The sequence below is a fragment of the Mustelus asterias genome, chromosome 10 (genome assembly GCF_964213995.1).
Source record: "Mustelus asterias chromosome 10, sMusAst1.hap1.1, whole genome shotgun sequence".
Taxonomy (NCBI): Eukaryota; Metazoa; Chordata; class Chondrichthyes; order Carcharhiniformes; family Triakidae; genus Mustelus; species Mustelus asterias.
In genome coordinates this window covers 118,951,857-118,974,842 of record NC_135810.1, presented here as the reverse complement: position 1 = coordinate 118,974,842, position 22,986 = coordinate 118,951,857, and the positions used below count along the sequence as shown (strand labels likewise).

Genomic DNA, 22,986 nt, shown 5'->3' with positions numbered 1-22,986 from the left:
ATATGAGGAGAGACTAAGTTAGTTAGGATTATATTCACTGGAGTTTAGCAGAGTGAGAGGGGATCTCATAGAAACTTATAAAATTCTAACAGCGTGGATTTAGAAAGAATGTTCCCAACGTTTGGGGAATCCAGAACTAAGTAAAGTAAAAGTAAAGTTTATTTATTAGTCACAAGTCCTAGTTGCCACACTCTTAGGTACACTAAGGGAGAACTTAGCATGGCCAATACACCTAACCAGCACATCTTTGGACTCTGGGAAGAAACTGGAGCGCCCAGAGGAAACCCACCCAGAGAGAATGTGCAGACTCCACACAGACAGTGACCTAAGCTGGGAATTGAACCTGGGTCCCTGGCGCTGTGAGGCAGCAGTGCTAACTACTGTGCCACCGTGAACTAGGGGTCATAGTTTGAGGATAAGGGGTAAACCTTTTAGATCTGAGATGAGGAGAAATGTCTTCACCCAGAGGGTGGTGAATCTGTGGAATTCACCACCACAGAATGTAGTTGAGGCCAAAATGTTGTTGGATTTCAAGAAGAAATTACATGTGGTTCTTGGGGCTAAAGGGATCAAAAGATACAGGAGAAAGGGGGGATCGGGATATTGAATTTGATGATCAGCCATGATCAAAATGAATGGTAAAGCAGACTCGAAGGGCCAAGTAGCCTACTCCTGCTTCTAGTTTCTATGTTTCTGCATTCAGAGCCCCCAGCAGGATACACTCTGTTGCTTGCAGAAGGGAGGAGAGAGAAGGTGTTGGTAAAAGTGATGGGACACAACTTTTAATGAGGAGGAAGAAAAATGGCAGACAGGAAGGTCATGATATTGACGATGATCAGGACAGACACAGGAAATTTTATTATAAAGCTGATCCTGATCTTATCGTAGCTTATTGTCCAGGGCATTGGTGTTTTATGATTGCACTGCATTGTGATTTATTGCCATTGGTTTTCCCTTAATATCAACAAATTCTTATAAATGTCATATTTTGTTCTCGCAAACTGTTTTCATTTAGATTTACTTGTGACATTGCAGATTAGATCTCGAGAATATAGTATGCAAACTGCTCTCAATATTTTTCTCACATATTGAAATGACCAGGCGATAAAAATCTGAGTATTAAAAAAAGTTATCAATAAAAACTCTTGGCCCGTATATTTTTTAAGTGAAAATATTCCCCTTACTTTACCACGTCTTTCTGGTCAGCCGAAAGCAATCACTCCTTACAGGGATATAAATTTTTTAATGCATTCATTCACGGGATGTGGGCTTTGCAGGCTAGGCCACCATTTATTACCCATCCCTAATTGCCCTTGAGAAGGTGGTGGTGAATTGCCTTTTTGAACTGCTGTAGATACACCCACAGTACTATTAGGGAGGGAGTTCCAAGATTTTGACCCTGGGGCAGTGAAGGACCGGCCGCTATATTTCCAAGTCAGGATGGTGGGTAGCTGTGGGGGAACTTGCAGGTGGTGGTGTTCCCATGTATCTGCTGCCCTTGCCCTTCTAGATGGTAGCAGTCTTGTGTTTGGAAAGTGTTGTCTAAGGAACCTTGGTGAGTTCCTGCAGTGCTTGTTGTAGTTCATACACACTGCTACTACTGTGTGTTGGCGGTGGAGGGAGTGAAAGTTTGTGGATGTGGTGCCAATCAAGTGGGTTGCATTGTTCTGGATGGTATCAAGCTTCTTGGGTATTGTTGGAGCTGCACTCATCCAGGCAAGTGGACAGTATTGCATCGCACTCCTGCCTTGTAGATGGTGAACAAGCTTTGGGGAATCAGGTGATGAATACTTGCCACAGAATTCCTAGCTTCTGGTCTGCACTTGTAGACACTGTGTTTATATGGCTAGTCCAGTTCAGTTTTTGGTCAATGGTAATCCCAAAGATGTTGATAGTGGGGGATTAATAAATGGTAATGCCATTGAATGTCAAGGTTATATTCTCCCTTGTTGGAGTTGGTCGTTGCCTGGCATTTGTGTGGCGCGAATGTTACTTACCATTTATCAGCCTAAGATTGGATATTATCCAGGTTTCGTTACATTTGGACCTGGACTGTTTCTGTATCTGAATAATTGTGAATGGCACTGAACATTGTGGATTCATCTGTGAATATCCCCATTTCTGATCTTGAAGAAGATGATGAAGAAAGGCCATTGATGAAATAGCTGAAGGTGGTTGGGCCTAGGAAACTACTCTGAGAAACTCCAGGGGCTGAGAAGGTTGACCTCCAATGGCTAGATATAACTCCAAACAGTGGGGAACTTTCCCCTGATTCCCTTTAACTCCAGTTTTGTTAGGGTTCTTTGATGCCACACGCGGTCCAATGCTGCCTTGATGTCAAAGGCAGTCATTCTCACCTCATTCTTGAGTTTAGCTCTTTTGTCCATATATTCACCAATGAGGTCAGGAAGTGAGTAGTGCTGGGGTCAGTCAGCAGATTATTGCAATGCGATTGCTGCTTGATAGCACTATTGATGACCCCTTCCATCACTTTATTGATGATCAAAAGCAGACTGATGGGGCATTAATTGACTGGGTTGGATTTGTCCTGCTTCTTGTGTGCTGGAGATACCTGGGCAATTTTCCATATTTCGAACATCGAATCCTACAGTACAGAAGGAGGCCATTTGGCCCATCGGGTCTGCACTGACCACAGTCCCACCCAGGCCTTATCCCCATAACCCCATGCATTAGTCCCCCTGACATTAAGGGGCAATTTAGCATGGCCAATGCACCTAACCCACACATCTTTGGACTGTGGGAGGAAACCGGAGCACCCGGAGGAAACCGACACAGTCATGGGGAGAACATGCAAATTCCACGCAGACAGTGACCCAAGCTGGGAATCGAACCGGGTCCCTGGCACTGTGAGGCAGCAGTGCTAACCACTGTGCCACCCCATATAGTTGGATAGATGCCAATGTTATAGCTGTGCTGCTTGGGAACGGATTCAATGGGTGACAAAGGGTTATTACTGAAATGCTCTTACGTGACTTTTTTCCATTAGTATTAATAGACGTTAAATCCCACTGAGCCCAGGCTTGAACTTGTGATACTTGGCAGGAGAAGCTATGTACTGAGAGTGCCATCTCTTGTAACAATTTCCCTCAATTGCCTTGTACCACTCCATGAAACACGATTGCATGGCTTGGTGCTGGGGGGCTGTGGCAACCAGTGGGATGGATTAGCAGATTGGCGTAAGAAACGACACAGTGGGTCCACCACCAGTTGCAGAAAAGATAGACAGGCAGCTGACGAATCATAGCCCTACCTGGCCCTGTGCATCCGAAATCTGTGGATGTCTTGTTTTGGGCTACGTCATCCATCAGCGGATCCACCTAGGATTAGCCTATACTCCAGTGTTCCACTGGAATCTCTGGGAACCAAAGACTATTCGCCAGGGCAACCCCAGAGATAAAACTTTGTGGGGTCTTTAAAAAAAAGTGCCTTTTACTAGCTCAGGACGTCAGTCACAGCTTGCGAAGCACTTTTCAAAGTGTACTCACTGTAATGTCAGAATCGCGGAAGCTAATTTGTACACAGCAAGCTCCCACAAATGCCTCAGCACAAACTGGGGGATTCTTTGTCTTTGTCAGTACCATGCAGGGATTCACATTAAGTCATTTGCAAGCAGAAAAATGTTATCTTGGTAGCTTTATCTTTGAAAGCTGACACTTTCTATTTCTCATCAGGTTCTTCTCGCCAGTAGCTTTGTGCCATTTTATGCTGGGATCAAGGCAGTGGAATATAAAGGAGAAGTAAGTATAAGTTAGTTTCTACATAATAGCTTTGATTTGTTATGTGCATTTTCTGTAGAAATTTCATCTGGAATTTCATGTGTAAATTACACATCAATTACATTTCTTTTTAAGCATAACTTCACACTTTTTTATTCCTGTGGGGAAGTTGGGGGGAAGGATTCCCCAGCTGATTATCAGTCCATTGAACCGTGTTATGAACGCTCCTTCTATGGCCAGCAAGTCCTGATGCTGGACCTGAACCCGCACCTTCTGGTCCAGAGGTAGGGTCGCTACCACTGAATCACTGGATGTGAGGACGTGAATTTTTTCTTAATTCATTCATGGGATGTGGGCATCACTGGCTGGGCCAGCATTTATTACCCATCCCTAATTGCCCTTGAACTGAGTGGCTTGCTATGCCATTTCATTCATTCATTTATTAGTGTGACAAGTAGGCTTACATTAACACTGCAATGAAGTAACTGTGAAAATCCCCTTCAGAGGGTAGTTAAGAGTCAACCACATTGCTGTGACTCTGGAGTCACGTATAGGCCAGACCAGGTAAGGATGGCAGATTTCCTTCCCTCAAGGGCATTGGTGAACCAGATGGGTTTTTTTGACAATCGGCAATGGTTTCATGGTCATCAGTAGATTCTTAATTCCAGAAATGTTTTATTGAATTCAAATTCCACCATCGGCCGTGGCGGGATTCGTACCTGGGTCCCAGAACGTTAGCTGAGTTTCTGGATTAATAGCCTAGTGACAATACCACTAGGCCATTGCCTCCCCCCTTTATCTTAACCTTTGTCTGCTGCAAACTGACAGCAGCAGTATAGAAATGGACACTTGAGGGCAGAAGTGCAGCAGCTTAGAGCAAGAGTTGAATAAATTGAGGCAAGAAGCAGGTTGATGAAGTCTTGTAGAGGCTGCCAAAATATAAAATGGGGAAGCTCTCCTAAGAATGGCTGTTTGTTGGAAAGCTGAAGTTCCAGACCAAAATCACACTGTGCAATTTACTAGTAACAAAAATATTCCTTCTTCTGAGCGGATTCCTCTATCTGATATTTTGATAGAAGTCTTAACCTGCTTCCTCTTATCGCCCAGCATAATTTATAAAATCAATGAATCATACAGCACAGAAGCCCTTCAAGTCTACACCAGCATGTGAGAAAACCTGAACTCCCAACTAATCCCATTTACCAGCAGCTGGCCCATAGCTTTGAATGTTATGATGTGCCAAGCGCTCATCCAAATATGTTTTGAAGGATGTGAGGCAACCCGCCTCCACCATGCTCCCAGGCATTTCAGAATTGTGCATAAAAGTATCTACTCGGGATGACTTCCTCCTCTCTCGTTGCCACCCTGCCCAAGTTAAGTTGCTGGCCCCATACTGTGCATGGCTGAGATTAGAAGCAACATGAGGTAAAAACACGAGTTCCATTGCATTGATGTTGACCCAGTTGATTACAGCTTCTGAACAAGGAGAACTTGAAATCTTGTACCTTTCTTACGTTGTAACTTGCTTCCCCACCACCCCGTTAAATTCTCTACCCATCTTCCCGCCCCTTTTCCTCTCCTGAAATCCTTGACTTTCGATCAGGTTTGAACCTTGGGATCGTCCATTATATTGCCCGGTTGACTGTTCCCGTGTTTGTGCAGTGTGCCAGGATTTTCGGGGCGACATAACACACTTTCTCAAGGAGAGGTAGTGTTGCAAGAGAATGAGCGACGCCTCTCTTTGGAACAGTGCAGGGAGCCACCACCTCTGACAGTCTAGCATTTCCTCAGTACTTCACTGGAGTGTCAGCCCCAGTATGCTGATTGCTATTACTCCTTAATGCCTGTGTCAACTAATGGAACACTGTTTTAAACAACGCTACCCTCATCTTACATTTCAATACCTTGAACCCGCTGCCACATTGCTATTTGTGGGACCTTGCTGTGTGCAGATTGGCTGCCGTGTTTCCTATGTTCAACAACACTTCAGAGTTTCTTCATTGGCTGTAAAACGTCGAGAGACAGTCGGTGTTCGTGAAAAGCACTTGCAAGTCATTTTCTTTTTCTTTGAAATTAGTGCTGCTTTACATCTTTATTCCATGGTCTTTACAGATTTTAAAAAGTATTTATACAAATTCGCAGTGGCACAGTGGTTAGCACTGCTGCTGCCTCAGAGCAGAGGGACCCGGGTTCGATTCCTGGCTTGGGTCACTGTCTGTGTGGAGTCTGCACGTTCTCCCCGTGTCTGCGTGGGTTTCCTCCGGGTGCTCCAGTTTCCACGCACAGTCCGAAAGATATGCTGGTTAGGGTGCATTGGCCATGCTAAATTCTCCCTCAGTGTAACCCGAACAGGCGCCAGAGTGTGGTAACTAGGGGATTTTCACAGTTACTTCCATTGCAGTGACTAATACTTAAATTCTCTTTTGAAAATTACTATTTAAGCTGCTTCTGCCACTCTTTCAGACAACTGTGACCTTATTTTGGTTGAGGGAGCAAATGGCTTACTCTTGCTCCTATTTCTTACGTTCTTATTCCAGATAATAACTCATATAAAACATTTCACCTTATCCTACTTCTGGTTCTTTAGCTAATTACCTTAAATCTGTGACCTCTAGTTACTGACCATCCTGCGAGTGGAAACAATTTCTCCTTGATTGCACTATCAAACCCTAAAAGAAGGAACTGATCACTACTTTTTCTTCCAATTCATTTTCTCTAGTTTATGTGATCTCTGTTGGTCATGAACTGGGCACTACACATATGTTTGCATTATTGCCCCCCCCCCCCACGATCATTGTTTCATTGCTTGGTTGGTTGTAAGAACAAAGAAAGAACAAAGAAAATTACAGCACAGGAACAGGCCCTTCGGCCCTCCAAGCCTGCACCGACCATGCTGCCCGACTGAACTAAAACCCCCTACTCTTCCGGGGACCATATCCTTCCATTCCCATCCTATTCATGTATTTGTCCAGACGGCCCCTTAAAAGCCACTATCGTATCTGCTTCCACTACCTCCCCCGGCAGCGAGTTCGAGGCACCCACCACCCTCTGTGTAAAGAAAAAACCTGCCTCGTACATCTCCTTTAAGTCTGCTCCTCGCACCTTAAACTTATAAATCGTACTCCTACAAGTCTGAGCCAACTAGCAGAGCAGCACAACAACCAGCAACACTACCCCCCCCCACCCCCCCACCTCAATTAAATGCTTCAAACACTCAAGAATATCTTTGCGAAATGTCCATTGTTGCACCGAAAAGAAACCGCGTGGCAGGAATATAATATGCGGGTCACAATGTGACTGCATGGTTATGTTGCCGTCATCGCTCCGCTCTGGAGCTGTGGTTTTTGTGATAGGAGCTGTGTCAGATCCGCTATGCCATCAGCAGGTAATTCTTGCCTCTGACGGCGAGCGAGCAGATGGAGGCACAACAGGGTTCTCGAGCATCAGCTGGGGTGGTGGAAATGTGCGTGCAGCACGTTGAATGTGTCGCCGTGGAGAAGGCTACCTTTGAACTCCAAACGATGCAGCAGGTGTGGAGCCAGCGCTCGTACATTGCTCGTGGGAAAACCAATCCAAGATCTCTACACAACGACTTGCATTGAAGTATCCTCTTTAACGCGGTCTAACGTCCCAAGCTGCTTTACAGGAGAGGAATCAGATGAAATTTGACACGTGGCTGGAGAGGTTTGTGGGTTAGGTGGGAAGGTAATGGAAGAGGACAAGGATTTTGCAGTTAAATTGTGGAGAGACGGGAAACTGGTGGTGCTTGGCAAGAGGATACTTGGAGCTGAAATATCTGAAAAGCAGAACCAGTGAGGCAATTAAGGAGCATATTTGTGAATTCTCTCTTGGAGAGCAATGAAAGAATGATGAGGCAAGGTAGAGGTATAAGCAGGCAGTGTTGTGGAACTGGAATTATATGGTCTTGGTTACCGATCTGAGCTCTTGATATGGTAAACTTCATAAATCATTGGTGCAGAGCATGCAACATGAAATGTAAAGGGAGAAAGAAGAAATCAACTGAATGAAGAAATAGAATTAAGCCTAGAATCAGTAATTGTTCCCAAGTCATGAACCTTCGCCAAATCCTAGGTTTTGGATTAGTAATCATCAACTTCAGATATGGAGCACAAAGTAACTATTTACTTTCTTCACTTGGCACCCAAAGCTTATTCACACTGACGTCAGTATTCTCTATTGGAAAGTAAACCATTTTTCTGGAATGAGTGTGTGGTGGAATATTATTAATATAGATTATAAAGTGTGATTGAAACCCAGTAAGCCACACCAACAAAAATATCCTTCAGGAAGCTTTGTGAGTTGCTGCCTTCAGCTACTTTTGCTGTACAATTTAACTGTGCAATTGGATAGATAGAACATAGAACATTACAGCGCAGTACAGGCCCTTCGGCCCTCGATGTTGCGCCGACCAGTGAAACCAATCTAAAGCCCCTCTAATCTACACTATTCCAATATCATCCATATGTTTATCCAATAACCATTTGAATGCTCTTAATGTTGACGAGTCTACTACTGCTGCAGGCATGGCATTCCATGCCCTTACTACTTTCTGAGTAAAGAACCTACCTCTGACATCTGTCCTATATCTATCACCCCTCAATTTAAAGCTAGGTTCCCTCATGTTAGCCATCACCATCTGAGGAAAAAGGCTCTCACTATCTGCTCTATCTAATCCTCTGATCATCTTGTATGCCTCTATTAAGTCACCTCTTAACCTTCTTCTCTCTAACGAAAACAACCTCAAGTCCCTCAGCCTTTCCTCATATGATCTTCTCACCATACCAGGCAACATCCTGGTAAATCTCCTCTGCACCCTTTCCAACACTTCCACATCTTTCCTATAATAGTCAGTAGCTTTTTCCCAGGGTGGAAGAGTCAATTACTAGAACTTCAAAAGGACATAGACAAGTTGGCGGGGTGGGCGAAAAGATGGCAGATGAAGTTCAATGTGGTGGAGTGGAGCGTCTTGATAGGAAGAACATGGACAGACTATATAAAATAAGGGATACAATTCTTAACGGGGTGCAGGAGCAGAGGGACCTGTGTGTATTTGTGCAGAGATCATGAAAGGTAGCAGGACTGATGGAGAGAAGTTAATAAAGCATACAGCATCCTGGGCTTTATTAATATGGGCATAAAGTACAAGAGCAAAAAGGTTTTGCTGAACTTGTACACTTTGAGAAGGATGTGACGGCATCAGAGAGGGTGCAGAAAAGATTCGGGCGAACGACTCCGGGAATAAGCAACTTCAGTTACTGAGATAGACTGGAGAATTTGGTGCTGTTCTCTTCTGAGAAGATAAGGTTGACAGGAGATTTGATAGAGGTATTCAAAATTATGAGGGGATGGGACAGAACAGAGAGGGAGAACCTGGCGGGGAGGATCAAGAATCAATGGACATTGAGTTAAGGTAAAGAAGCAATGAAGGCATAAAGAAACTATTTTTTACAAAGTGAGTTGGTAGGATCTGGAATGCACTGCCTGAGAGTGTGGTGAAGGCAGGTTCCATCGAAGCAGTCAAAAGGGATTGGGTCTTTTTATCTGACAAAACTATGCAGTGTTACAGGGCAAAGGCGAGGAAGTGGGACAAGGGGAGTTGTTCTTGCAGAGAGCTGTAACGGATACGACGGGCTGAATGGCCTCCTGTGTTGCAACCATTCTGTGATGAGAGTGGACAGTGAATGTTGCTTGAATACTTGGCATCACAGAGCAGCCTGATCGTACCTGCGCAATATCTGCACATGCAGTTTCTGACTGGAGTGAGCAGAAACAGTAACAGATAGGTTTGATTTGCACCCTTCCAGGGGCACAGTATCACACTGGTTGCAGTGGAGCACAGTATTACATTAATAGTGATAAAGGAGTTTCTGCTGCACAAACACTTGGGGGATGTCCTCGCTGAAGAGGTCAAACATCCCCGCCAGTTACTGGGAATCCTCGCCTGTGACTGACCAAAATGGAGAAGGTGCATTCAGGAAGCCACCAAACACATTCAGAGACTATGTCAGGAACATGTCGAGGTGAAGTCGAGGCATCCCATTGGCGAGAGTGCACAAACCTCCAAACAACTCAGCTACCCAACTCTTCATACCTCACGTGATCTGCAGATCACTCATTGCACTTGGCAGCTATCTCAGAACCCATCAAACCAGAGTGGAAACAAATCGCCCTCCCATCCCCAGTTTTATGAGAATTTAAAGCTTTTGACATTGACGTGGAGAGACATTTGTTAACTAAGATAAGAGTGTCAATGTACATGGGGTCAAGATGGGAAAATGAAATTGAGATTAAGATCAGCTATAATCTAATTTAATGACAGAATAGGTCCAAGGGATTAATGCCCCGTTTCTCATATTCCTTGAAAAGTAGCTGGAGATTTGATGTAGGGAGAAATTCTTGGGTCTGCCTAAGCGCATTTCCATGCTATGGACAGAGCAAAGACAGTCATCACAGGTGGATTCCAGACATTTGATTGGATCTATTATTGTCACATGTATGATACAGTGAAAAGTATTGTTTCTTGCGCGCTATGCAGGCAAAACATACCGTTCATAACATACATAGAAGAAAGGGAGAGGGTGTAGAATATTGTGTTACAGCCATAACTAGAGTGTAGAGAGTTTAAAAGAGTGAGAGTACAGTTTTTAAAGCATAGAACGGGAGTAAAAGATGGTATGCTGGGGAAAGCTCACAAGAATTCACCTTGCACCAGCACCATCTTGACAGTCCTACATGTGAAAAATGGTTCCAGTTCTTTTCCAGCAAATTTTCTCCCCCCGCTGCCAGACTGGCCTTTCCTATTACTATGTCTCAGCTACGGGTCATTATTGTTTCAGAGTCGGAAGGTTCTGTGTTGAAGTCCCACCCCAGAGCCCTGATCAAAAGATCCAGGTAGACACTCCAGTGCGATACTGAGACAGCAAGAAGTCTCACAACACCAGGTTAAAGTCCAACAGGTTTATTTGGTATCACGAACTTTCGGAGCGCTGCTCCTTCATCAGGTGAGCACTGTTGGAGATTCGGATGAAGTTAAACGGAAGTCTTCCCTTGTAGGTGGACACTATTTTAAAGCAAAGCAGTGGTGCCCTGATAAACATTTATCTCTCAGACAACATTACAAAAATAGCTTCCCTGACTATCATCCCACTGTACACAAGTTGGTTGCTGTGTACTGGTTTCTACATTGCGGCATCCAGTAAAATACTGTTGTCATTGATGTAATTCAAGAATACTTCAGTCGTTGTAAAACACTTAGCGGTGTCCTGAGGTCGTGAAAGACACTGCGTAAATGCAAGTCTATCTTTTGTTGCCTCTGTAAAATTCACTTAATGTCATCCATACTTTAAAAACTGGTGTCATAAATAAAGAATTTCAGAGTGGCAACTGGAACAGGATGGGTGATTTTTAAAAGCAAAATCAGATGTGGTAACAGTTTTGTAATTGTACATACACAAGATTTATTAATTCTGCCTTACTCTCTCTGACCTCGTAAACACGGACTCATTCAAAAACCTTGCTGTTTTTCGTTAGGCTTGGATTGATGGTGGGTTAACAAACAGACTTCCAATCTTATCCACTGGACAGACCATGACTATTTCACCTTTCAGTGGGAAATTGGATATCTGCCCGCAGGACAAATCTCAAAGCAATTTGTACATCACGATTGCAAAGCAGGACTTTATCGTAAGTTCTTTTCAAAGTCAAATACTTAACAAAAGATTTCCTTATCTGAAAGATGCTGATTTAAATACTTTCCATTGTTTAAGTACTTGTATATTTATAGTGCAGTTTTGCAAAGGCCACTGACACCGTAATGTCTCCACACCAATGATGCAGTTATTGACCTGGCTGTGACCTGAATCTAGATTTGGGTCCTGATCTGACATCATATCAAATCAAAGTGAAACTGTGTGGAGAACAAAGGTTTGCTTTGCTTTATGGTGGACCCACTGTATTATGACCATAATATTCCAATTTATTCTCATTTGCCATGAAGATTAAGGGCTATAAATTGGTCAGAAAACAGGCACAACAAGATCAATTTGGGAACCAACATCTGGTTCCCAAACAATGCCTGACAGATATCCAACCCAATATTGGGCCTGGCCCATTTTTCAAGCACCCTTTGTGGCTGCCTAAAACCTAATATTGAGGTCCTATTTACACATGTAGCAGGTCTGACACCTGTTTTCAACCATCTTTATCAAATTGGTGTTAGACATTTAGGACTGAAATTAGAGATTTCTTCACTCAGGATTATTTAATGATGTTCAACTCTAAAGTCGATAGATTATTGGGCATCAAGGGATAAGGGGATTTGAAGTAGATCAATTATGATCTAATTGAATGGTGGAACAGGCCCAATGGGTCATGTGGCCTACTCCTGATCCCATTTCTCATGAAGCATCCAAATGCAAGAACCTTTGTTGAAACTCTCAGCATTCCTGACATCATGTGGTAGTCCTGCTTCCTGAGTCCACTAGATCCAGCAAACCCTTTCGGTGGCACAGCGATTGGCACTGTTGCCTCAGTGTCAGGGACCAGGGTTCAATTCTGGCCTTGGGTGACTGTGCGGAGTCTGCACGTTCTCCCCGTGTCTGCATGGGTTTCCTCCGGGTGATCTGGTTTCCTCAGTCTCAAGATATGCAGGTAGGTGGATTGGCCGCGGTAAATTGTCCCTTGGTGTATAAAAATGTGCAGATTAGATGGATTGGCCATGGTAAATGTGCAGGATTACACAGGGCACAGGGGAGAGCCTGGGTGGGATGCTCTTTCGGAGAGTCGGTGCAGACTCGATGGGCCAGATAGCCTCTTTCTGCACTGTAGGGATGCAATGGTTCTATGGTTCTAAATCTCTGGTTCAGGTCACACAGTTGGTGATAATTTGTCAATTTCTTCTGCCCTCCCCACCCCCCGAAGAAATATCTTTTCAATATAAAATAAAGGATACAATTCAAAAGAGGGTGCAAGAGGAACCTGGGTGTACATGTGCATATATCATTGAAGATAACAGATTGACTGCACAATTAATATAGCATAAGGCATCCTGGGCTTTAGCAATAGAGGTGTAGAATACAAAAACAAGGAAGTTACGATAAATCGGTAAAACACTGGTTTGGCCTCATCTGGAGCATTGCATCTAGTTCTGGGCAGGGTGTGAAAGCATTAGAGGGTTTGGAAATGATTCAGGAGAATAGTTCCACCAGATACATAGGAAGATCGGAGAAGTTCTCGGAGAAGAGAAAATTGAGAGGAGATTTGATCGAGGTGTCCAAAATCACGAGGGGTTTGGAAAGTGTAGATAGGGAGAAACTGTTCCCAATCGGTAGAAGGATCAAGACCAGAGGGCATAGGGTTGTGGTTAGAATCTAGAATGCACTACCTGGGAGTGTGGTGGAAACTGACTCAATCATGGCATTCAGGAGGGAACTAGACTGTTACCTGAAAAGGAAAATTCTGGGGATGGCGGGTCTGATGTATGAGGAGAGATTGACTAGGTTAGGATTATTTTCACTGGAGTTCAGATGAATGAGGGGGGATCTCATCGGGATTTATAAAATTCTAACAGGACTAGACAGGGTAGATGCAGGGAGGATGTTCCTGCTGGTGGGGGTGTCCAGAACCAGGGGTCACAGTCTGAGGATTCGGGATAGACCATTTAGGACGGGGATGAGGAGACATTTCTTCACCCAAAGAGTGGTGAGCCTGTGGAATTCATTACCACAGGAAGTAATTGATGCCAAAACATTGAATGTATTCAAGAGGAGGCTGGATATAGCACTTGGGGCGAATGGGATCAAAGGTTATGGGGAGAAAGCAGGATTAGGCTATTGAGTTGGATGATCAGCCATGATCGTGTTGAATGGTGGAGCAGACTCGAAGGGCTGAATGGCCTCCTCCTGCTCCTATCTTCTATTTTTCTATGTTTCTAAGAGTGTGCAGGGATAGGAGGAGAAGGCTGGGGAATGGCACCGGGCGCATTACTTCAGAGTGTCAACACAGATACAACTGGCCCAATGGTCACCTTGTGCGCTGTAACTGTTCTATTGTTTTATTTCCCTTTTAATGTGAATTCTTCTGTCTTTATTGAGTGCAAACGTTCCATTCCCTGCATGTAACCCTTTGATCGTATTAGATTAGCTGCCTATCAGCATTGTTTATTTCAATAATCAGGGGAAATGGTACAGCAGCGCATTTTAACATTGTGCATTCGTGGAATAATTCCTCCTTTTTACTTCCTCTCTTTCTCACCCACCCTCCCCGATTTGAACTACAGCTGTCCATTGCCAATTTTGTGAGGCTCAGTCAGGCGCTGTTCCCACCGGGCCAAGTGACGATGGAATCGCTGTATTACAAGGGCTTCAACGATGCTACGAGATTTCTGCGGAATAAAGGCTATTTTGAGTAACTGCCTTAATTTCCTATGATTTCTTTTCTGTCTGAACACTGTGCCATACATTGATAAAAGCAGAACATTGAGACTGAATAAGTCAAACTCTCTTGTTTTTATTAGATGGGGTTTTGAGTCTTTTTTGGTGTTTCTGAGACCATATATTTTTAAAAACAAATTAAGGAGTCTTTAGTTATAAGGTATTGTTTAACAACACCAGGGTAAAGTCCAACAGGTTTATTTGGAATCACGAGCTTTCGGAGTGCTGCTCCTTGAAGGAGTAGCACTCCGAAAGCTCGTGATTCCAAATAAAGCTGCTGGACTTTACCCTGGTGTTGTGAGACTTCTTACTGTGCCCACCCTAGTCCAACGCCAGCATCACCAACCACATCATGGCATTGTTTCAAGCAACCTTATTATGTGCCTATATTTCCACCTCACTGAAAATACTCATTGTAATTGTTTAAACATTTTTTTCTACGCTGCTTCTAACCTTGCCATTAATTATGTTTTAAAATGAGCAAGAAAGCAGTGAGATACGTGGTAATACCAAAAGAGACTTATTGAGCTCCAACCGTGAATAAAAATGCAGAGATTAAATCTACCAGTGCAATTGTTAGTGTCAGATTTAAGACTGATCTACCAGTGCGCTATATTAGAACCAGGCACCTTTATCTCTAGCATTTGTGCTGTGATCCAGCCCACACAGACATGAAAGATTTTGCCTACAAGGATTCTTTTTGTAATCAAGATTAGACAGTGCTAGTCCAGTTCTTAGTGGAAATGTCATGCTTTTCTGAGGTTAAGGTTAATCTGTACTGTCGGGGACAGCGTAGAGGAAGCTATGCCTTGAGGTAGACTTTCATCTTGCTGACTGTGTGTTAAACTGGCTCGATGAAAAGTAAAAGTGGGTCAGTTTTTATGTTAAAGGTGTAATAGACATGGAAGCTCTTGATGTATAGTATACCTGGGTGACCAGTCGAAAATTCAAGGCACTTGTCTTCAACCTGTGCTGTGTCTGACCTGTGAATACTTGATGTAAACAGGTCCACGGTACTGACAACCCCTTGTTGATTCCCCAACACAATTCTCCTTCAGGACTGATGTTATAGTCCGAAAGACGTGCTGGTTAGGTGCGTTGGCCGTGCTAAATTCTCCCTCAATGTACCCGAACAGGCGCCGGAGTGTGGCAACTCGGGGATTTTCACAGTAACTTCATTGCCGCGTTAATGAAAGCCTTACTTGTGACACCAATAAATAAACTTAACTTTTAGTTGGGTTGGCCATTGACAAATTTGAGAATTTTGTGTTAACTTCTGGTTACAAAGTGGCGGTAGACTCGAAAGCTGAACAGGAAAGGCTGTGGGAGGTTTCGAATGTACCTGGGAATTGGGAAGACAGGTGGAATTCACTGCAGAGAAATGCAAAGGGAGGGACTATTAGTCCTTCTTATCCAGTTCTCAGCCTGAGGGCAGGTCCGACCCACATCTCCACCATGGCTAGGACAAGGAGGCAGGTCCCGAATCCACTCCAGCCAAAAGTAAGATCGAACCCCATGGTGAATTTGAAACTGCTCTGATCCACACCAGCCGTCCAGCCAACTAGGTCTACCAGCCCTCCATGGAGTCAGATATCTGTGGCAACATACACTTTAACATGTCTGATGTAGCCTCCTATCAGGGTTGTTTACCATGCATAGTGATGGGTAGAGGCACCAATTTTTTTCCATCACATGGCTGACCGTATACCTCTAGCTCTTACCACCTGCATATAATTGGAAGGATTTATAAGTAGATGCGCAACCTGTTTGGAGCACATCTTCCTTGGTCATCAATGCCTGGAGTGGGACTTGAACCCAGATCTTCTGGCTTAGAGGCAGGGACGCTACCCATCGTGCCACAAGACCTCCACTATTAGTTAAAATCAGTTCATTTTTTTCATGGCTGATGATCAGTCGTGATCAAAATGAGTGGCAGAGCAGGCTCGAAGGGCCGAATGGCCTTTTCCTGTTTCTATTTTTTGTGTTTCTACGTAAACGGAAAGATAATAATGTCTGCAGAAATGAGAGCGGTCTGACTGGGCGGCACAGTGGCACAGTGGTTAGCAATGCTGCCTCACAGCGCCAGGTACCCGGGTTCGATTCCAGCCTCGGGTGATTGTGCGGAGTCTGCACGTTCTCCCCGTGTCTGCATGGGTTTCCTCCGGGTGCTCCGGTTCATTCCCACAGTACAAAGATGTGAGGGTTGGGTGGATTGGCCATGCTAAATTGCCCCTTAATGTCAGGGAGACTAGTAGGGTAAATATGTGGGGTTATGGGGATAGGCCCTGGGTGGGATTGTTGTCGATGCAAGGTCAATGGGCTGAATGGCCTCTTTCTGAACTGTCGGGATTCTATGATTCTAATAACTTGAACTATTGCAGCAATGCTTAGCCGTAGTGAGTAAATTTGGATAGGTTAAAAGATTAACATTGAGGTGAGGTTGTGAGGTAGTCCCACTCCTATAGAAATCAATGGTGTGACTGCATTTAGAATACTGTGTAGCATTCTGGTCACCATAGTTATTGAATGGATGCAAAAGGGATGAAACAGAATGATTGAGGAGATGGATTATGAGAAATGATTGTGTAAATTGGCATTTTCTCACCAGAAAAGAGAAAGTTAAGAGGTTGACATGATTCCTATATTTTGGGCGTTGAAAGGATGAGATGCTATAGACTTTGACCAGCTACTTCACCTTGTTCAGGACTGTAGAACCACAGTACATGGTCTACGCTTGAAGGAGGATGAATGCGGCACAGAGACACAGTGGTTAGCACAGCTGCCTCACAGAGCCAAGGACCTGGGTTCAATTCCGGCCTCGGGTGACTGTGAAGTTTGCATGTTCTCCCCGTGTCTGCATGGGTTTCCTCCGGGTGCTCCGGTTTCCCCCCACAGTCGAAAGAAGTGTGGGTTAGGTTGATTGGCCATGCTAAATTCTCCCTTATTGTCAGAGGGACTAGCAGAGTAAATAAGTGGGGCTATGAGGATAGGGCCTGGATGGGATTGTGGTCTGTGCAGACTTGATGGGCCAAGTGGCCTCCTTCTGCACTGTAGGGATTCTATGAAACTAATCTGTGGAAGCAATATTTCAATTAACAAAGGGTCAATCTGCAGAATTGGCTCCCAAGGTGAAGAAAGATAATTTATTCAAATGTAAAGTAGATTTCTTTCAGAAAATAAAATGTCGGGTTACAATGTATGTGTAACTTGAGACATGACGTGGTAAGTTTAGTGCGTGCGCTTGGGAGGAACAGGTGACTTTGGTCCAATGGTTCCCAAAGCCCACCCACCACTTTTGCGCTCAAGTCCTGGAGCTGGATTTGAACCCACAATCTCCTGACTTAGAAGTGAGAGTGTGACGTAGTGAACAGGCTGTTTCTTAAAATAAGAATCTCTTTCTAGTTTGGGAACAATAAGGACAATTATAATTCCCCCCCTCCATCCCAAGGACAATTATAATTCCCCCCCTCCATCCCAAGGACAATTATAATTACCCCCTCCATCCCAAGGACAATTGTAATTACCCCCTCCATCCCAAGGACAATTGTAATTACCCCCTCCATCCCAAGGACAATTGTAATTACCCCTCCATTCCACCACACCCACCACTCCTTCCTGTTGCCATGGTATATAAAGCAATTAATTGCATGCAGCAAGCACTTTCTGAATCGACTATGCTTGCTGCTAATGGCTAACTCAGTAACACACTGGGGTATCTAAGCTTCAACACAACCAAAATGGTAATGAAGAAATCAACTCTCAAACTGCTGAACACGAGTCATTTCAACTCAAAGCAAAATCTATTTTTGAATTGTTGACTGCGTATTAGTTCATGATTAAGTGTAATTTTTTTTTATGCTGCATTGTAATTCTGCATTGATGCTTCAATAAAATGAATGTGCAATGAATGGGATTTCTTCAGTGGGATTCTTGAGTGTCACCTCCTGATTTATTTTTAAAGTGCTTGCCAGTGTAATTTTCTTGTGCCGGTTTGTTTTCGTGAGATATTTGGATAAGTTTTGTGCTTTTTTGTTAGTGGCCTATTTGCCCAAAATACAGGGCGGAATTCTTCTAAACAAAAAACAAAGTGTGGTAACAGCAAGAATATCGAGTGATCCGTGCTGGTCTCTCAGGCCTTTCCCTCCGCAATCCTCCCACTCGGTCACTTTTCTGGAGGGTCTGGAATTTCGCGCCAGTAAACATGCCGGTGAGCCCGGCTTCAGAGCACACTGGGCATTGTTTCGCAAGGGCGCCCCGATCTCTCAGTGCAATGGGAGACTCCGTTCTTCCCCCCATGGACATCGGGATCCCCCACCTCGTCAGCAGCATATTCCCCCACCTCCCCTCCATAATGGATCACCGGCATCGGGGCCCGCTCGATGGGTTGCCCTGCCTGACCCCCGACATGCCCCCATCATGATTCCCTGACATGATCCCCCAACATTACCCAGCCATCATGACCTGACATGATCCACTAATCATGATCCAAGGCATGATCCACTCCTGCGTGTCCCCCCCTGCATAGGCCCGGTCATAGCCCCCCTGCATAGGCCCGGTCATAGCCCCCCTGCATAGGCCCGGTCATAGCCCCCCTGCATAGGCCCGGTCATAGCCCCCCTGCATAGGCCCGGTCATAGCCCCCCTGCATAGGCCCGGTCATAGCCCCCCTGCATAGGCCCGGTCATAACACCCCTGCATAAACTCCCGTTATTCCACCTTTGCATACCCTCTCCCTGTCATAGCCCCCACTCAAGCCCCATCACCTTGGCATTGCCCCTGGCACACTGGCGATGGCCAGTTGGTACCGCTGGGGTCTCCGGTGGTCACTGCGAGGGCATCCAGTGGGCACTGCCAGTGTGCCAGGTGGGCCCTGCCAGGAGGGCACTGCCCGATGGAGAATTCCATATGCTGGGAGTTGAACAGGCAATGCATATTGACCCTGTTCATGCCATTAGAAAGGGCCGCAGAATCGCAAACTGTTTGGCAGCGGGTGTGAAACCGATTTCACGCTACTCTCCAGGATCTGCGCTGGGTGGGGTGAGCTCGGAGAATCACCCCCATGGTCAGAGAATCACCCCCATGGTGTCGCAAAGAGCAATGGAATGGCCATTCATCCTGTTTTGATTGTGTGCCGGAAGGCTAAACATTGGATGGGGCATCAGGGGCACTCCCTTCGAATTGTATCTTCCACTCATTTTTTTAAAATTCATTTGTGTGACATGGGCGTCGCTGGCTGGCCAGCATTTATTGCCCATCCCTGAGTTGCTCGAGGGCAGTTGAGAGTCAACCATATTTCTGTGGCTCTGGAGTCACATGTAGGCCAGACCAGGTAAGGATGGCAGATTTCCTTCCCGAAAGGACTTAATGAACCAGATGGGTTTTTCCAACAATGGTTTCATGGTCATCAATAGATTCTTAATTTTTTATCGAATTCAAATTCCACCATCTGCCGTGGCGAGATTTAGGAATCATAGAAACCCTACAGCACAGAAAGAGGCCATTCGGCCCATCGAGTCTGCACCGACCACAATCCCACCCAGGCCCTATCCCCATATCCCTACATATTTTACCCGCTAATCCCTCTAATCTGCGCATCCCAGGACACTAAGGGGCAATTTTTAGCATGGCCAATCAACCTAACCTGCACATCTTTGGACTGTGGGAGGAAACCGGAGCACCTGGAGGAAACCCACGCAGACATGAGGAGAATGTGCAAACTCACACAGACAGTGACCCAAGCCGGGAATCGAACCCAGGTCCCTGGAGCTGTGAAGCAGCAGTGCTAACCACTGTGCTACCGTGCCGCCCATTTGAACCTGGGTCCCCAGAACATTAGCTGAGTTTCTGGATTAATAGTCTAGCGGTAATACCACTAGGCTGTCACCTCCCCATGATTTTAATGTTTTGCGTTTCCTTTGTGACGCTGTCTACTTTGATGCGGTATCCCTTTAAGGAGCTGTATTACAATTGACCCCTCAGTGTGTTGATTCAGTTTATTAGGTTAACCCAAAGGAAAAGAAAGGTGAAAGACTTGCATTTATATAATGCCTTTCAGGATCTCCAGTCATTCCAAGGTGCTTTTAAAGCCAATGATGTCCTTTTGAAGTGCAGTTGCTGTCGTAATGCAGAACATGCGACAGGCACTTTGTGCACTGCAAGCTCCCACAAACTTTAATGTGATAATGACCAGATGATCCGCTTTTGTGATGTTAGTTGAGGGATAAATATTTGAGCAAGGTATTGGAGATTACTCCTCTAACTTCCTTCAAAACAGTCCCACCCGAGACGGCAGGTGGGGCTCCGGTTTAACACCCCATCCAAAAGACGGCACCTCTGACAGGGCAGCACTCCCTCAGTACGACACCGTAATGCCAGCCTAGATTTTGGTGCTCAGAGAATTATCTGATGCATTGCAACCCCTGAATGAAGACCTATTCTTTGAGGACTCTGCCACCAGTAAACCGTCCTTTTAAATATATCTTTATACTGTGCCTGTTTGCTGCATATTTTCTGTGACTTCCAAGGTCAGTCTTGTAAAGAAGCTGCCTTGTAAAGTTGCTGTCTGCTGCCTTAATGTCTCTTAACAGTTTTCCTTTGTACCTGAGGAGGCCTTGCTATCTGCAATCCTTTTGAAAGTCAAATTGCTAAAAGTAATTGCACTGGAAGTGTAACCTTGCTATATTGCTACCTGCTTCTAAAGCGTTACATAAAAATTTAATGCTGATGAGACCACTGAACATCAGACTGGAGAGGGGTTATTCAGCTTGCCATCAATAGCTCAAAACACACTCTTCCTTTTTCTCCTGTATTCTAATAAAGGGACTGACTTATTCTATAGGATAGTGTCAATCACCCACAGATACGTTGTCAAGATTGTCATGGCTTGTTTGAGAATCGAGACAGCAACTGTTGGCAGGTTGCATAGATCAGGCGTGCATTCTTTTGGATGTAGAAGATTTAAGTGATGATCTAGAATCATAGACTCCCCTGCAGTACAGGTGGAGGCCATTCAGCCCATTGAGCCTGCACCGACCACAATCCCACCCACGACCTATTCCCGTAACCCCACATATTTACCCTGCTAGTTCCCCTGACACTAAGGGCCAATTTAGCACGGCCAATCAATCCAACCTGCACATCTTTGGACTGTGGGGGGAAACCGGAGCACCCGGAGGAGACCCACGCCGACACGCGGAGGACAGGCAAACTCCACACAGACGGTGACCCAAGGCCAGAATTGAACCCAGGTCCCTGGTGCTGTGAGGCAGCAGTGCTAACCACTGTGCCACCGTGCCAGATGATTGTGGTATATGATGGAGCAGATAGAAAACATCCCTATGGTGAGTGGGAGAGAGGAGTCCAGAACGAAAAGGTGGAGAAACAGGGGGAAGACATTCTTTCAGGCTGTTCTGCCCTTCAATGGCATCATGATTTAATTTATTATTGTTACATGTATTGGGATACAGTGAAAAGTATTGTTTCTTGTGCGCTATACAGAAAAAACATACCGTTCATAGAGTACACAGGGGAGAAGGAAAGGATGGAATACAGAATATAGTGTTACAGTCATAGAATCCTTCCATAGAATCCCTCTAGTGCAGAAATAGGCCATTCGGCCCATCAAGTCTGCACCGACAACAATTCCACCCAGACCCCATCCCTGTAACTCCACATTTACCACGCGAATCCCTATAACCTATGCATCCTAGCATGGAAAATGCACCTAACCTGCACGTCTTTACACATCATAGCTAGGGTGTAGGGAAAGATCAGCTTAATATAAGGTAGGTCCATTCAAAAGTCTGATGGCAGCAGGGAAGAAGCTGTTCTTGAGTCGGTTGGTATGTGACCTCAGACTTATGTATCTTCTTCGCGAAGGAAGAAAATGGAAGAGAGAATGTCCGGGGTGCGTGGGGTCCTTAATTATGCTGGCTGCTTTTCCAAGGCAGCGGAAAGTGTAGACAGTGTCAATGGATGGTCAGGAAGCTAACTCCACAAACCCTCCTTTGCCCCATATCCCTTAATACCTCTGGATATCATAAGTATGTAGTCTCACAACACCAGATGAAAGTCCAACAGGTTTATTTGGTAGGTTTATCTTGGGTTCATGTCACCCCTACGACTTGCCTGGGCTTGCAAAATCTCACTAACTGTCCTGGCTGGAGACAATTCACACCTCTTTAACCTGTGCTTAACCCTCTCTCCACTCACATTGTCTGTACCTGTAAAGACTTGATTACCTGTTAAGACTCACATTCCAACCATTATCTTGTAATTGAGTTTGTGTCTATATATGCCCTGCTTGTGAACCCAAATCCTGCACTCACCTGATGAAGGAGCAGCGTTCTGAAAGCTCGTGCTACCAAATAAACATGTTGGACTTTAACCTGGTGTTGTGAGACTACTTACTGTGCCCACTCCAGTCCAACGCCGGCAACTCCACATCATGGCAACCAAAGTATATCAGTCTCAGAATTAACATGATTGATTTAGCATCAGTAGTTGCTTGCGGTAGAGAGTTGCAAACTTTCAGCATCCTTTGCATGAAGGAATGTTTCCTAATTTCATTCCTGATAGGTCATCCTTGACTCCCCAACCAGCAGAAATACTTTCTCTCTATCTATCCTCTCTGTTCCTCTTAATGTCTTGAAAAGTTCAAATAAAATCACCTCTCAACCTTCTAAATTCCAGGGCATAACCTTAAAATTATAGATGGACTATTCAAGGGTGCTGACATTCAGCACTTCATTGTCCAAAGGGTAGTGGGAGTCTGGAGCCCTCCTCCTCCTCCACAAAAG

The 22,986-nt window shown here is 44.9% G+C and overlaps 1 protein-coding gene across 4 annotated transcripts in view; it reads left to right on the top strand.

The window, feature by feature from the left end:
* The window catches only part of pnpla4 (patatin-like phospholipase domain containing 4), a 45,865-nt gene extending 30,622 nt beyond the window's left edge, over positions 1–15,243 (top strand). For 3 of the 4 annotated variants that reach the window (XM_078222580.1, XM_078222582.1, XM_078222581.1), the window contains 3 exons: positions 3,693–3,758; positions 11,289–11,441; positions 14,035–15,243. In XM_078222580.1, the coding sequence (XP_078078706.1) occupies positions 3,693–3,758; positions 11,289–11,441; positions 14,035–14,166 (351 nt within the window). In that variant the 3' untranslated portion in view covers positions 14,167–15,243. Of the gene's footprint in view, positions 1–3,692; positions 3,759–10,594; positions 10,760–11,288; positions 11,442–14,034 lie in introns of all 4 variants that reach the window. The other variant, XR_013498906.1, reaches the window with a different exon arrangement.
* Positions 15,244–22,986: the final 7,743 nt, after the last annotated feature.